The following is a 17,045-nucleotide window of genomic DNA, read 5'->3' as shown; positions in this document are numbered from 1 at the left end:
AGTTTGTAGTGGCTGTATATCACATACTACGTATCTTAAAGATCAGAAGTGTAGGACAAGGCATGGTGGTGCAAGCCTGTAATCCCAGCATCTCTGGAGGCTATGGCAGGAGGACCACATGTTCAAAGCCAGCCTCAGCAACTTAGTGAGGCCCCATCCCAAAACAAAAAATAAAAAGGGCTGGGGATGTGGCTTAGTGGTTAAGTGCCCTTGGTTTCAGTCCCTTGTGCCAAACAAACAAAAAGCCAGAAGTGTATTTTTCTTTATGGAGCAAAGATTAGGTGAAAACTTATGTTCTTACTCCTTAACCTATATATTGCCAAACATCATAGTTTTATTTGGTTTTCCTTCTTAGTACCCAAAATAAATTCAACTTGTTCATATATCTATCTATATATTTATTTATTTTAGTTATAGATGGACACAATGCCTTTATTTTGTTTATTTATTGTTATGTGTTGCTGAGGATCGAACCCAGTGCCTCACACATGCAAGGCAAACGCTTTACCACTGAGCCACAACCCCAGCCCCACTACTTGTTCTTGTAAGCAATTCTCTCTCTCTCTCTCTTTTTTTTAACAGATGTATTTTCCCTCTTTACCAGGAATTGAACCAGGGGCACTTAACCACTGAGCTACATCCCCAACCCCCTTAAAAAAAATTTTTTTTTTTTTTTTAATTTAGAGAAAGGGTCTTGCTGAGTTGATAAGTGCCTCACTAAGTTGCTGAGGCTGGCTTTGAACTTGGTATCCTTTTGCCTTAGCCTCCTGAGCTGCTGGGATTACAGGCATTTACCACTGAGCCCAGCAACAGGGATTTTTTTTTTTTTTTTTTGAGAGAGAGAGAGAATTTTTTTTTAATATTTATTTTTCAGTTTTCGGTGGACACAACATCTTTATTTTATGTGGAGCTAAGGATTGAACCCAGTGCCCTGCGCATGCCAGGCGAGCGCATTACCGCTTTAGCCACATCCCCAGCCCCAACAGAGGGATTTTTTAATAACTGGATTAATTTACTAATTATGGAATGAAGAAAAATAAGCTCAGGTGACTAGTTTAATAGAAGAAACAATTTTATTTTAAAATTCATTCTTCTTCTTCCCCATACACAAAATAGCCCTGAACTGTACGAAACTAGCACCTTGTTTTAGGTTTCTAGTATACTTCAGTAAAAAGAACTAAGGTTTCAGGCTTCTTGAAGAAATGTCTCATTCTAGGGCTTGGACAGTATCCTCTAAAATGAAGTAACCCTTGGGACTGTAATAAATACATAGATAAGTAAGTTAATTAATAAATGGGGAAGGAAAAGTAGGTTTATAATTAAGCAACATTTGTTGAGACTTGCCTTTCCACATTAGATTGATAACTTTTGTGAAAGTTAAAAGCCGTATATGTAGATCTCTTTCTGAAATGCATTCTGAACTATATCCATCTTTATACCTATACTAATGTGGGTTTTCTTTTTCTGGTACCCAGTGGGTTCAGTCTCCACTTTGCTACACTACCTGTCTATCAATTTACCACTGAAGTACATCCCCAGCCCTTTTCATTTTTAAATTTTGGATCGAGTCTTAAGTTGCCAAGACTGGTTTTAAACTTGTGATTGTCCTGTCTTAATCTCCCTCCTAAGTAGTTGGCAATACAGGCATGCATCACCATGCCCAGTTTACTTTTTTTTTTTTTTTTTTGGTAACAGGGACTGATGCCAGGGAAGCTTAACCACAGAACTACATCCCCAGTCATTTTTATTTTTCTTATTTTGAGACAGGGTCTCACTAAGTTGCTTAGGATTTGCTAAGTTGCTGAGGCTGATTCTCCTGCCTTAGCCTCCTGAGTCACTGGGACTATAGGCATGTGCCTCCGTGCCCAGCTTCAAGGAGTTTTTATCATGTTTTGTCATAGCCTTAAGATTTTCCTCCTTCATTCTTTTTTTTTTAATATTTATTTTTTAATTGTAGTTGGGCACAGTACCTTTCCTTTATTTATTTTATTTTTATGTGGTGCTGAGGATCAAACCCAGGGTCTCGAATGTGCTAGGCTCCACCACTGAGTAATTTTGAGTAGCGCATTAAGTTTTTTTAAACAGAAACCATAGCTTGTTTGTTAGTATTGATTCAGTGAGATTCTCCCCCCACACACATAATGTCGGATTTTTATGTGTGTTCAAGAAGAATTTTGATCTGTAATTATCTTGATTTGTAGTATTTTTTAGTTTGGGGGGTCAGGATTATGTTGCTTATAAAAAAGTTGAAGACAGTTTGACGTAAGGTCTAACTGTTTCCCAAAAGTTCAAACACCTGAACTTTACCCAATTCCCAAGTTGCTCTTAGTTTTGTCACCACCCCAGTTCAAGATCTGTTTGTACATGTTAATAACATTGCCTTTATGATTACAGATCAGTTTTGCTGAATAAAAAAATCCTTGGCTCACATTTTATTCTCTAGATTATTTTCAATGTTATTCCATTTTATTCTGATGCAAAAAGTATTCTCATTCTTGATGATAACTGAATTTCTTGCTCTTTATAAATGAGTTAAATTTTACATTTTTCTCTAAATTCTATTGATTTTAGATTTTTTTTTTTTTTTTTTTGGTAAATAGTGTGCTCTTTCAATGTGTACTTTGAAATCTTTTTTTTTTTTTATTTGTGGTTTTGGTCAAAGAGTGCAAAAACAACCCTGTTTGAAAAAAACAGACAAAGGACTTGAACAGAAATCTCTGAAGGTGTACAAAAAGGCTAACAAGTGTATAGAAGGATGTATGATGTTATAAGTTATTAGAGAAATACATATCAAAGCTACAATGAGGTCAGGTGTGTTAGCACATGGGAGACCCTAGGTTCATCCTCAGCACCACATAAAAATAACACACTTGTAATCCCACCTACTTGGGAGGCTGAGCCAGTGTGTGTATGTATGTATGTATATATATGTATGTGTGTGTGTGTGTGTGTGTGTATAGACCAAATTGGGACAATTTGATGAGGCCATCTTAAAACATACAGTGCTGAGGCTGAGCCTTAGTGTTATAGTACTCCTGGTTTCAATCCCCAGTACCATACACACAAAGCCCTACAAGGAGACCCATCTTTATACACACCAGGATGGCTTATAAACAATATTTCAGATAGGAGGAATAGTTATTTCAAGACCTCTGTTGTCTAGCATAATGACCATAATAACAATGCAAACTGCCCTCCATCCTCCTTGTAATACTGGGTATGGGCATTTTATCCCTCAGCTACATTCCCAGCCCTTTTAATTTATTTTGAGACAGGGTCTCATTAAGTTTCTGAAGCTGGCCTTGAACTTGTGATCTTCCTGCCTCAGCTCCCAAATCACTTGGATTGCAGACTTGTTCCTGTTCCAGGCATTGGATATTATATTCTTTTTTTTTTTAAGAGAGAGAGGATTTTTTAATATTTATTTTTTAGTTTTCGGCAGATACAACATCTTTGTTTGTATGTGGTGCTGAGGATCGAACCTGGGCAGGCCGAGCGTGCTACCGCTTGGTCCACATCCCCAGCCCTGGATATTATATTCTTTCTTTTTTTTTTTTTAAAGAGAGAGTGAGAGAGGAGAGAGAGAGAGAGAATTTTTAATATTTATTTTTAGTTCTCGGTGGACACAACATTTTTGTTGGTATGTGGTGCTGAGGATCGAACCCGGGCCGCACGCATGCCAGGCGAGTGCACTACCGCTTGAGCCACATCCTCAGCCCCAGATATTATATTCTTGACAATTGCTTAGATTAGATTTTAAGTGTTCTCATCACTGTCCTATATACAGTGGTCATATATACACTGTCATATATACACAAAAAAAGTTTTACGTATGTTAGGTACTGCATACATTACTTAGCTTGATTTAGTCATTTCACATTGTTTGCATATTTCAAAACATGTTGTACATCTTACTTTTTTATTTGTCAAAAACTAAGAGAAAAATTTTGAATTGCAAAATCTTTTTTGTTGGAATAAAAAAAATTGTTTTATTGCCATGTTTTTGCTTTGGTTTTCTTCTTTAGGAACTGCTGTTTTCTATCTGGTGTATATTATTTCTATTTTCTCCCACTTTACCTTCTGTTTTTTCTTAAAGGAGTAAGTATGTCCCCTAGTTATATACAGGCACTCGTTGAATTTTTAGAAGGTTGTGTAGTTCTAGGAATTGTGGTGTGAACCGATTTAGTCATGTGAATGCTAAGAGAATTCTTACACAAATCTGGATGTTTTATTTCTGTCACTTGACATGTCTTCTTAATGAAGTTAAGAGAGATGGTAAGGGGCTGAGGATATAGATCAGTGACTAGAGTTCTTGCCTATTACTCAGCACTACAAAAAAAAAAAAAGAGGGGTGGTAAGTACAAAATATGAGAGCTAGCTGCTTGTGCAGTAGGGCATGTCGTTTTATAGTAATCCTTTTTCTTTCTTTATAAAAGTAATTTTTTTATAAGTAGAAGGAATATACTCTAAAAGGATAAAATATATCATAATAAATAAACCAGCAATAGTTATGTATTATCATTTACAAGTATTATGCACTTGTAAATGATAATAAATAACTATAATAAATACATATAAATGTATGTCCTATACTATATGACAAGCAGCTCCGTAGATTTATTTATAATGGCATTTGCAGAAATGCATAAGTAAAGGGTTAGACCACTACATCAGCTCAGCTGTTATAATCTTATGGAACCACTGTCATATATACAGTTTATCACTGACTGAAATGCAACATATGACTACTTGAATGTTCAAAAAAGCTTGGCTTACAAATTGTCTTTCAGAATTGGATCATCAGACATTTGAATGCATTGTTCTGAAGAGTAAGACTGTCAGACTGCAGAATTTTAGTCTTGACTTTCTAATTCTTTTTAGAGATATAAGCTAAAGTATTCAAATGTGTTCTCAGTTGAACCCAGTAAAGTCTGTTCTGTTACACTATATGCAACCTCTGCAACATCAGTTAGTTTATACACTATTGTTAAATGGGAGAACTTTATCAGTATAACATGGATACTATGTTGGTTTATATATAATTCTCCTTTGAACTAGACAGAGGGTTCTGAATAATGGGAATTGAATTTTATAATTCATCAAGAAACAAGAAACTTTCCGTTCATCTACTGCATAAGCAAATACCCTTTCACTGGTATTTTTGCTTTTCTTTGCTTTATTAAAGTTAAAATGATAATCTACATTGGGTGCTCTCTCCCCAGAGGTGTACAAGAACTCTTCCAAAATGGCAGTGTGTATTTCCTTTTGTGCCCATCTTAATAGAAGCCCTACCGGCTTAAGGCTTTACTGTTCAAGTCCTGTAAGCCTTTGTTTCCACTTCATCATTTTTTAAAATTATACCCTGAGGTAACATTCCAGCTACTCTTAGCTACCTGAGGGCGAGGGTAATGTCCAAGTGATCGCTGAAGGTCCCAATCAGTGTTTTTGTTAGTGCTGTGGTTACAAATGTACAGGAGCCTTAAGTAATGTACTCCAACATATTCTATCCCCTGTAAGACACATTTGTTTCCCCCACAAGTCTTGTTATCTTTATCATTGTATCAGTGCAGGGTTTTCAAGAATCTATGTAACATTTGTGTTATAGCAGCTGTACTGAGAAACTACTTCATGGGAAACTAGAGCTTAGTGTAATTTAAACTTTGCTGCAATAGTTCTGTTCTTAAAAGACTTTATAAAGACATATTTTCTGATAATTGAAATCCTATGTTTGAGATATGAGACTTCACATTAATCATTTTAAAATACAGTAAAATAACAAATGGTAAAACTGAAGAATTTTATTATGGATTACTGAGACATCATCATTATTTTTTTTTGTAATGCCATATTGTTTTGATCGAGCGACCTAAAATTAAGATAAATTGCTGAATAAAAGGAAAATTCCATATTGAATGATATTTGCAGTATTTTTTCTTTTTTGACCCAAAAATGAAATTATAAATTTTACCACTAACAATACCAAGCTTATTTCAGAAATAATTCAACAATATTCAGCCTTCAGAAAGTATAGTTAGCTGGGCTTGATGGTGCACACCTGTAATCCTAGTGACTTGGGAACCAGAGACAAGAGAATGGCAAGTTAAAGGCCAGCCTCAGCAATTGAGTGAGACCTTGTCTTAGGGTGTATCTCAATGATAAGAGGGTTTCTGGGTTCAATCTCCAGTACCACAAGAAGAAAAAAGAAGAGAAAGAAACATGCATAGTAGTGTATTTTATTAGTTACTGTGTTATAAGAAAGCAGAGAAGTTCCGGGTATGGTGGCTCACATCTGTAATCCCAGTGGCTAGGGAGACTGAGATAGGAGGATCACGAGTTCAAAGCCACCCTCAGCAAAAGTGAGGTGTAAAGTAACTCAGTTAAAGTCTCTAAATAAAATGTAAAATAGGGCTGGGGATATGGCTCAGTGGTTGAGTGCCCCTGAGTTCAGTCCCCGGTCCTCCCTCCCCCCAAAAAAGTAGAGAAGTTCTTCCAGTTACAAATGTTGATATGTATTAATTATATAAAATATGTAAATTTGAAATTCTAATCCTTATCAAATGATTTTAGGTAGTTAATGAAATCATCATGGGCAATATTACAATACAATGATTTGTTTAGTGGATGACTGGAAAAATTCTCAAAACAGAAAAAGATGTATAAATGATGAAAAATAGGGGTGGAAGTGATTTAGCTGTTGATGCTTGTTTAGCAAGTGTACTGCCCTGAGTTTTATCCCCAGCACTGCAAAAACTAATAAATAAATGGAGAAAAATAAATCAGGCTGATGCTCAGAAGTATATTATTTAAGTCAATTATACTGCAAGCATAGTATAAATTTGTCATGGGAACTTGCCCTAAATAAGATAGAGCTTCTTGCTAAGGAGTAGATTCCTTGGTGTTAATTTGGCCATTTAAATAATTGAGGTAAACAGTAGAGATGTGGTAGTGGCAGGCCAGCAAGTTCAGTGAGGCTCCCTCTCCTATCTTTCCCGAGTGCTCAAGGAAATGATCTCTGTTCTTTAAAACAGTTCTAAAAATAAGGGGAAATTGGCTGAAAATTCAGAGCACACTGTACAGTTCATTATTTCCATAGCATGGAAAATTTAGGTGAGCCTTGAGAAAGGTTCTAATTATATTTGTGTACTCTAACTGCATTAATATTCTTAGAACACTAAAAAATTTTCCATTTTTGCCACTCTTTGCTATGAATTGCATTTTGTTTCTCCAGGATAAAGAATATTATACCATATTTTATCATTTTATAAGTATAATCTGTAAGACAGAATAATTGTGCTCAGTGCATATTTTTTTCCTCTTGACTTAAGGAAGAGAGAGAAAATCCTTCAAAGCGGAGTAGAATTGAACGTGATATAGATAATAATTTGATCACATCATCACCAAGAACAGGAGAAAAGCCTAACAAACAGATATCTCGAGTAAGACGGAAAAGTCAAGTAAATGGAGGTTTGTTAATATTTAGATACTGTTTAATTTAGGTGTAAGCAGAGATCTTATTTGACATGTTCCTTGTCTGTTTTAAAAATCTACTTTGAGTAAATTTTTCCTTATTTTTGTAATCTTTTTTGTGTTCAGTATTAGTAGCATGAAGTGAAATGAAAATATATCTTTCTAAAATATTTTACTTTGATGAATTAAATAAAGGCAGAATAATTAGCTTTATACTTCTTAGCATAAAAAAATGTATATGGATTGGGGTTGGAGATGTATCTTAGTGGTGAAGTGCTTGCCTAGCATGCCAGAGGCCCTGGGTTCAAGTCCCAGCATCCCCCCCCCCCAAAAAAAAGTGTATAAGAATCAACATTTAAAAAAATTTTTTTTAGTTGCATGTGAACATGATAGCCTTTATTTTTTATTTATTTATTTATTTTTTAATGTGGTGCTGAGAATCAAACCTAGTGCCTCATATGTGCTAGGCAACCCTCTACCACTGAGCCACAACCCCAGCCCCAAGAATCAACATTTTTTCCTTCTAATAAGTTGATTTCTGAAAGCAGTAATAATTGTGACTTAATATAACTGAAACTTGTACAAAAAGTTTGTTTCTGGATCATGCTACTTATGAGCTCAGCAGGTACTTAGATCATTTAGACTAGCATTTCTCAATTAGGGGTAGTTTTGCTTCTGTGGGACATTTGTCACTATCTGGAATCCTTCACAGTTGTCACCACCTGTGGAGGGGTTGCAACAATCATCTACCAGTTAGATGTCAGATATGTTACTAAACATTCTACAATGCAGTAAAGCCCCTCACAATAAAGAATTATCAGGCCCAAATGTCAGTAGTACAGCTATTGATACATCCTGTCAATATCTTATTGTATAGCTGAGAAGTTCTCACAATCAATAGGAAGAACAATAAGGACAAGCAGAGAAAGCTATAAAGAACAGTATTTTAGAGCATGAGGTGCTCTAAAACTCTCTTGTTCCCCTAGTACTGGGAATTGAATCCAGGGATGCCCTACCACTGAGCTACATTTCCAGTCCTTTGCATTTTGTATTTTGAGATGGAGTTCCTCTAAGTTGCTGAGGCTGACCTGGAATATATGACCTCCTGCTTCAGAACTGCCTCCTTGCCAGTATCTGGGTTGTAGGCATGCACCACCTCACCAAGCTAACTAAAACTGTTTTACACACAAGAGCAATAACAGTTCTTTCCTCATTCCCTCAATGCAGTAATGTGTTTTTATTGTTTAAAGAGATCAATATGGAGAAAAGGACACTTAGGACAGAGAGGAGAAGAAAGAGGGATAAACAAGCTGGGTGTGGTAGTGTACACTATAATCCCAGTGACTTAAGAGACTGAAGCAGGAGGATCACAAATTGAAGGCCAGCCTGGGCAACTGGGCAAGACCTTGTCTCAAAATATTAAAAGGGGTAGGGATGTAGCCTAGTATTAGAGTACCGCTGGCTGGGTTTAATCCCTACTACTAATGAATGAATGTATAGCTCAGTGGTACAGTACCCCTGGGTTAAATCCCCAGTATCACCTAAATACATACATACGTAATTTTTAAAAAATAATGAATAATGAATGGTTGCGGTGGCACGCCTGTAATCCCAGCAGCTCGGGAGGCTGAGGCAGGAGGATCGAAAGTTCAAAGCCAGCCTTAGCAAAAGCAAGGCACTAAGCAAGTCAGTGAGACCATCTCTAAATAAAATACAAAAATAGGGCTGGGGATGTGGCTCAGTAATTGAGGGCCCCTGAGTTCAATCCCTGGTACCAAATCAGAAAAAAAAAAAGGAATGAGAGAAACAAGTTTTTTGTTGTTGTTGTTTTGTTTTGTTTTTAAATCTATATCAAAAAGGTAACATTGTGGAGGATAAGTCAAAGTCAAAACTTTTCATTTTATTTTTGTTTTATATTTCCCAAATATCTGTGAAATTTTTTACTTATAAGATTATTCTTCCTAACCACTCTGAAATGGCTCAGATTTCATGTTTTGTTTTATTTTTTTCTTTTTGTCATTCTGGGGATTGAATCCCAAGGCCTTGTGCTTGCTAGGCTTTACCACTGAGCCTCCTCTCCAACTCTAATAAGTAATTTTTGACACAGCTGTATTTGACCTTTTTCCGTAGGGCCAGGTTGCCTCTAATGTTTTAACTGTCATTCTTTAGAAAGATATGAGGGAAAGTTTTTATGAAGTAGGCAGCATTCCAAAGTGTAATCAAAACCAGAATCTTGCCTTCATGCTTTTGATACTGATAACTTGTTTACTTTCTTACAAAGAATTTTTTTCATTTTCTGTTACACTATATTAATTTGAAGCCTTTTGATATGTATAATTTTATATTTAAATTTACTTTGAAAAAAACTCAATAAATGTTAACAGTGATAAAGTGTTACTTTATGATTATTTGATTTACGAATGATTTACCTCAGTATTTCTTTATTAATCATTCCTGAATGTTAATTAGTTTTCACAAATATTTGAGGGAAGAAAAGTTATTTTTAAAATGATTTATGTGTAATTTCTGAAAGTCACTGTTTATGACCTTTTTTTCCTATTCTTTCTTAGAAGCTGGTAGTTATGAAATGACAAATCAACATGCAAAACAAAATGGGAAATTAGAAGAACATCCTTCCTCTGGCAGTCCTCCAAGGACTACATTGTTGGGGACCATATTTTCTCCTGTCTTCAACTTTTTTTCACCAGCAAATAAAAATGGTATGTATAAACCATTTTCATATGGTTAAGTATTAACTATAATTTAATAATATTATTATTATTAAATTATAGTTAATAAACTATGAAGTTAATAAATTATGAAGGGTTTAAACCTTCATAATTTTTAAAAAGATCTTTTTAATTTTACTGCCATATTTTGTCAGCATCTTGTTTTATGAACTTGTTAAAGATGTACAGTTCCTTGAAAGTATTTTTTAATTTACTGAAATAATTAATTACTTTGTTTTTTCTATGCTTTCATTATCTGAAAATCTAGATGATAAGACTTTGGTCTAGAGGGATAATTTTTATTTTTATTATTATTGGGGTGACTTCTATAATTCTTTTTTTTTTAATCTTTTCTTTTTAGTTGTAGATAGACACAAACCTTTATTTTATCTTCATGTGCTGCTGAGGATCCAACCCAGTGTCTCATACATGCTAGACAAGTTCTCCACCACTGAGCCATAACCCTAGCCTGATTGAATTCTGTGTGTGTGTGTGTGTGTGTGTGTGTGTGTGTGTGTGTGTGTGTATGCACATTTTTTTTTTGTATCAGGGATTGAACTCAGGGCATTTGACCACTGAGCCACATTCCTAGCCCTATTTTGCATTTTATTTAGAGACAGGGTCTCACTGAATTGCTTAGTGCCTTGCCTTTGTTGAGGTTGGCTTTGAACTTGCGATCTTCCTGCCTCAGCCTCTCTAGTTGCTGGGATTACTGGTGTGTGCTACTGCGCCCTGCCCAACTTCTATAATTCTTAAAGAATATATAGCAGAGAATCCAGAAACATTTCCAGTATTCTGTGACATTACAGATTTATTAAATACCTTTAAACTGAAGCCATATAATTTTTTATAATGCAGTTTTATTATCTTTTTTTTTCCTCCTAGGTATCTTCAATCTAGATAAATAGTAATTTGTTTTATTTGAATTAAGGTACTAATAGTACTCTAATACTATTCTTAGGTAGTAAATAATACTCTAATGCAAATGAATCAAAGATTTTATTATATAAAGTCTTTACAAAAGAATCAAATTTGGGGCTGGGATTGTGGCTTAGCGGTGGAGCGCTCGCCTAGCACGGGCAGGGACCTGGGTTCGATCCTCAGCACCACATAAAAATAAAGGCATTGTGTTATGTCCAACTATACCTAAAACATAAATATTAAAAAAAAATTAAATTTGCTTCTTTACTTTTTTGGGGGCTGGGGATACTAGAGATTTAACTCAGGGCCTCATTCATCATTCATTTTATTTTGAGACAGTCTCACTAAATTACCCAGGCTGGCCTCAAATTTAGGATCTTCATGCCACAGCCTACTAAGTACATGCCCTTACCTGGCCCCTTTTCTTTTTTTTTAGTATTTTAGTTGTTGACGAGACTTTTATTGATTGATTGATTTATATATGATGCTGAGATTTGAACCCAGTGCCTCACACATGTAGGCAAGCACTCTACCTCTGAACCACAACCTCAGCCCACCCTTCATTTTTTTTTTAACAGCTTGTTTACTATACTGTGTTTTAATTTATGATAGTTTATTTTCTAGGTTAGTTGAGGGCAAAGGATAGTCTTTATTTTTGATACAGTATGTGCACATATGTGCACATGGAAAATGTGTGTTGCCTAATTACTTAAATTCCAGTCTTAATTATGTTGCTTAATAATAGTGTGTGTGTGGGGGGGGGGTATTTATTTTCCTGGTGGTTCTGGTGATTAAACCCAGAGCCTCACATATACTAGGCAATTGCTTTATCTTTGAGCCACATTCGTAGCCCTTTTTAATTTTGAGACAGAATCTCACTAAATCTCCCTTGTTGACCTCAAACTTGCCTGAATGCTATTAGTGGCTGGGTCCACAGGCTTGATAATGCAAATTTTATTTTATTTTTTGCTTATTCATCTGTTTGGGACACTTAATCACTGTGTGCTATATCCCCAGCCCTATCTATCTATCTATCTATCTATCTATCTATCTATCTATCTATCTATCTATCTATCTATCTATCTATCTATTGGGACACTTAATCACTGTGTGCTATATCCCCAGCCCTATCTATCTATCTATCTATCTATCTATCTATCTATCTATCTATCTATCTATCTATCTATCTATCTTCCTTCAGAGGCACTCAACCACTGAGCCATGTCCCCAGCTCTATTTTGTATTTTATTTAGAGATAGGGTCTCACTGAGTTGCTTAGAGCAGCAGCTTGCTTTGAACTCAAAATCCTCCCGCCTCAGCCTCCTGAGCCAACTGGGATTAAAATTTTTGAGACAGGGTCTCAATAAGTTGCTGAAGCTGGTCTCAAACTTGCATTCCTCCCTCAGCTTCCCAAGTTGCTAGGATTATAGGCATGCACCACTGTTTAACTGATAGTGCAGCTTTTGTATGTATTTATTTTAGTTGTAGATAAACACAGTGCCTTTATTTTTATGTGGTGCTGAGAATTGAACCCAGTGCCTCAGACCTTGCTAGGCAAGCACTCTACCACTGAGCTACAACCTCAACCTTGGGGTAGTTTTGTTTGGTTTTTTTCTTAGTTGTAGTCGAACACAATACCTTTCTTTTTCTTTTCTTTCTTTCTTTCTTTCTTTCTTTCTTTCTTTCTTTCTTTCTTTCTTTCTTTCTCTTTCTCTCTTTCTCTCTCCCCCCCCCTCTCTTTATATATATATATATATATTATATATATATATAATATATATATATAGTGCTGAGGATTGAACCCAGGGCCTCCCATGTGGTAGGTGAACACTCTACTGCTAAGCCACAACCCCAGCCCCCTAGGGCAGTTTTTGAAAGGCAGAATGGGTGCTGGGGCTGTAGTTCAGTGGTAGGACACTTGCCTCACATGTATAAGGCACTGCACTATATGAAAATAAATGAATAAGTAAAGGTATTGTGTCCATCTACAACTAAAAAAATATTTTTTAAAAAATGGCAGAATTGTATAATGTAGAATCAAGAATGTCCTGAGGAATTTAAGTGTTCGGAGTGTCTTGAGGATTTCCATTCATTTTAATAAATGTTTATTGAGCATCTCTAATGTTTACTGTTAGTTACTGGAAATTTAGAAATGATTGGCACATGATCCCTGGCTTCAGGGATCTTATTTTTGTTGGGCATGGTGCTGTATACCCAGCTACTTGGTAATCTGAGGCAGGAGGATTACAAGTTCAAGGCAAACCTGGGCTAATTAGCATGATCCTCTTTCCCTACAAAAATGTTTCCTTTTTATGATTAAATCAGTGTAATAAATTTTATAGGCACATTGTAGAGATACGGAACATTGAAATACTTCGAGAATGGAGTGATCCTCTGTGGTGGGTGATGGGTTTAGTGAGTCACAGAGCATGTGATAGAAAAGTTGGATCTTGAAAGGTGGTAAAGAGCATTCCAGGTAGAAGGAGCAGTATGAGCAAAGGCCCCACAGCATTTAGAACAGACAGAACATTGGGTTTGAAAAGGGGAAAGGTAAGAAAGTTATGAAAAAGGCAGATTATGGAGCTAACAAAATGTTTGAACTTTATAGTCAGTGGGGATTGGCTGAAAGGTTTTTAATTTAGTGAAATCATGAGTCAGATTTATGTTTTATAATGATCACTTGGCAAGAATATGTAGGCTAGATCCTAAAGAGACTGGAGGCTGGAGGCTGGGAGAAATTAGTAGAATTGTAGTAGTCCATGAGACTTTAGTATTAGAAAAGAGAGGAAGAAGAGGACATAAAATGGACAAGTTTGGGGCACAGATTAGAGGTGATAGAAAGAGAGATTAAAGAAGAAGAAAGCTCTCTATAGGTTCAATCCCTAGCACCAAAAAAAAAAAAAAAACAAAACAAAAAATATTCTCCCCATTTAAAAAAAAATTAGTGTATAATTGTATGTTGTATTGGGGTTCATTTTGACAAAATCAAACATGTAAGGAATTTGATTTCAATCACCATTTCCCCATCTTACTCTTTTCTTCCTTTATTCTTCTTCCTCTATTCTACTGAGCTTCCTTTTGTTCCTTTATTTATTTTTGATTGGTACTTTATACATATACATAAAAGTGAGATTCCCTTTAGCACATTTATGTATGTATATAACATGATTTTGTTAAATTCATTCCTTATCTCTTCCCCTTTCCTTTCCTTCCTCCCTCTCGTTCTTCTGTTACTTCATTGATCTTCTCTATATACTTGTGATATCCAACACCCTCTCAACTCCCAATTGCCTTCTTTTCCTTATTTTTCTCTAGCTTCCACATATGAGAGAAAACATTCAACCCTTGATTTTTCTAAGTGTGGCTTATTTCACTTGGCATGATTTTCTCCATTTTCATCCATTTACTAGCAAATGCAATAATTTCATTCTTCTTTATGGCCGAGTAAAACTCCGTTGTGTATATATCACATTTTTTTGATCCATTCATCTATTGACAAGCATCTGGGTTGATTCCATAATTTGGCTATTTTGAATTGTGCTGTAAGTATATAAACATTAGAGTGATTATTGCTATAGTAATTATTGCTGGTTTTAGTTCTTTTGGATAAATAGCAAGGAGTGGGATAGCTGAGTTACATGGTGGTTCATAAACATTCTTTTTTATTTCTTTTCATTTCTCTGGTTGTATGCGATGTAGAGTCACACCGGTACAGTCGTACATGTACCTAGGGTAATGATGTCCATCTTATTCCACCATCTTGTCTGCCCCCATACACGCTCCCCACTTCTCCCTCCCCTTTGCCCAATCAAAGTTCTTCCATTTTTTCCATCATCACCCCCCACCCACACACATGGATCAGCATCCACTTATCAGAGAGAACACTTGGCCTTTGGTTTTTTGGGATTGGCTTACTTTGCTTAGCATGATATTCTCCAACTCCATCCATTTACCTGCAAATGCCATAATCTTATTCTCTTTTAATGCTGAGTAATATTCTATACCATAGCTTTTTTATCCATTCATCTGTTGAAGGGCATCTAGGTTGCTTACAGTTTAGCTATTGTGAATTGAGCTGCTATGAATATTGATGTAGCTGCATTACTCTAGTATGCCGATTTTAAGTCCTTTGAGTATAAATCGAGGAGTGGGTTAGCTGGGTCAAATGGTGATCATAAACATTCTTGATCCTTATTTTTTGTGAAAAGTGCATAGAAGACTTTCTAAAGGCTGTATCCTTAGCTTTGTTCCTAAAGTATTAGTCCAAATAAATTACATAATGATAATTGCATTTAATTTTTCTAAATATTTGAGTTCTTCAATGATGATAGTACACTGAATTCTGATTGCAGGAACGTCAGGATCAGATTCCCCAGGACAGGCTGTGGAAGCTGAAGAGATAGTAAAACAACTTGACATGGAACAGGTGGATGAGATCACTACCAGTACTACAACATCAACAAATGGAGCAGCTTACTCAAATCAAGCAGTACAAGTGAGGCCATCGATAAATAATGGTTTAGAAGAAGCAGAAGAAACAGTTAATCGTGATATCCCACCCCTTACAGGTGAAGAAAATTCATTTTTTATGTGTCTTCATGAATAGTTTATAAAAATATGTATATCAGATTTTTTTCTTAATTGGGCAGATTAAATGCATAAACTTTTCTTCCTTGAAGTTAAAAAGAAAATTAAATTGGAAACAAAATTTTATCCCAGAAATCCAAAGTTATTATTTGCACTAGTCTTGGACCCTAGGTCTGCAGTCCCTGCCTAGAGGCAGTGTCACAATTTTAGATTTATTGCATACATGAATGATGTACCCCCAAGGGGGATGTTTCTGGATCTCTCCCTATACCCAAAGTTTGCAGTCTTATGGATCTTTACAAACTTCATTAACATAATTATTACTTTCTTAGCCAGTAGCCATTGAAATGTAGAAACTTAATGCATCTGAGAGGTAGAGTAGATATACCTAGTATAAGATCAAATTGTGTTCCACCATTCCTGAAAGTGAAGTAAAATTGAGGATAGTCAGCTTCCTTCTGGGGCAGACATTTTATCTTAGATTTGTTTTCTGTTCCTTATGGTGCCAGATACTTGAGAGACCCAGTAAATGTATATTGGTTAAGAAGAATGGTTTGGCATAAAGAAGTAGAATAATGTACTTCTCTCATATATAAACAAGCAAACAAACAAAAAACACACACAATAAAACAGCAGAAAACATTTAAAGAAAAAAAATGCACAGAATTGTGAATCTTCTATATAGTAAAACTTATTAGCCAGGTGCAGTGGCGCACGCCTGTAATCCCAGCAGCTCAGGATGCTGAGGCAGGAGGATCACAAGTTCAAAGCCAGCTTCAGCAACAGCGAGGTACTAAGCAACTCAGTGAGACCCTGTCTGTAAAATAAAATACAAAATAGGGCTGGAGATGTGGCTCAGTGTTTGAGTGCTCCTGGGTTCAATTCCTAGAACCCCCTGCCCCTCAACAATCAATCACTTATTAATACCAATATACAAAGAAAAGCACCAAAATAGAGGCAAGACTTAATTTCATGAAGCCAAAAATTCTTAATTATACTGTTACGCCCAGAATTTAAGAATGATACTAAATCTAACAAGCAGATCAACAAGGTTATGCACAGATTAACTTACCTTTGACCAATGTTTTCATGCTGATTACATTGCCCAGGGTTATAAATCTGATGAATGGTAAAGGATAAAGTCCAGGACTCTTGGCTATAATAAGTCTTTGTATTTATTTTTTATGACAACTGTGAAGGTGGAAAAATGATTTCTGTAACCTTAATTTCTGGATAGGAAAAGTAAGACTTAATACAATTATCTCATTTATATCCCTACATTTATGAACACCTATTTTTTGTGATGAGAATTATTGATAATGATGAATAAGGTACACTCCT

The 17,045-nt window shown here is 35.6% G+C and overlaps 1 protein-coding gene and 1 long non-coding RNA gene across 12 annotated transcripts in view; one reads left to right on the top strand and one right to left on the bottom strand.

Annotated features, from left to right (window-relative positions):
• The window catches only part of LOC120886327 (uncharacterized), a 199,945-nt gene that overhangs the window by 139,503 nt on the left and 43,397 nt on the right, over positions 1–17,045 (bottom strand). The gene's annotated exons all lie outside the window — the stretch shown is intronic.
• The window catches only part of Ctdspl2 (CTD small phosphatase like 2), an 80,278-nt gene that overhangs the window by 31,225 nt on the left and 32,008 nt on the right, over positions 1–17,045 (top strand). For 3 of the 5 annotated variants that reach the window (XM_005316506.4, XM_078049684.1, XM_078049685.1), the window contains 3 exons: positions 7,326–7,464; positions 10,038–10,187; positions 15,470–15,685. In XM_005316506.4, the coding sequence (XP_005316563.1) occupies positions 7,326–7,464; positions 10,038–10,187; positions 15,470–15,685 (505 nt within the window). The remainder of the gene's footprint in view (positions 1–7,325; positions 7,465–10,037; positions 10,188–15,469; positions 15,686–17,045) is intronic. The other 2 variants (XM_013359876.4, XM_078049686.1) reach the window with 1 other exon arrangement.

The sequence above is a fragment of the Ictidomys tridecemlineatus genome, chromosome 5 (genome assembly GCF_052094955.1).
Source record: "Ictidomys tridecemlineatus isolate mIctTri1 chromosome 5, mIctTri1.hap1, whole genome shotgun sequence".
Lineage (NCBI taxonomy): Eukaryota > Metazoa > Chordata > Mammalia > Rodentia > Sciuridae > Ictidomys > Ictidomys tridecemlineatus.
This window is presented reverse-complemented; position numbering and strand designations above follow the sequence as displayed.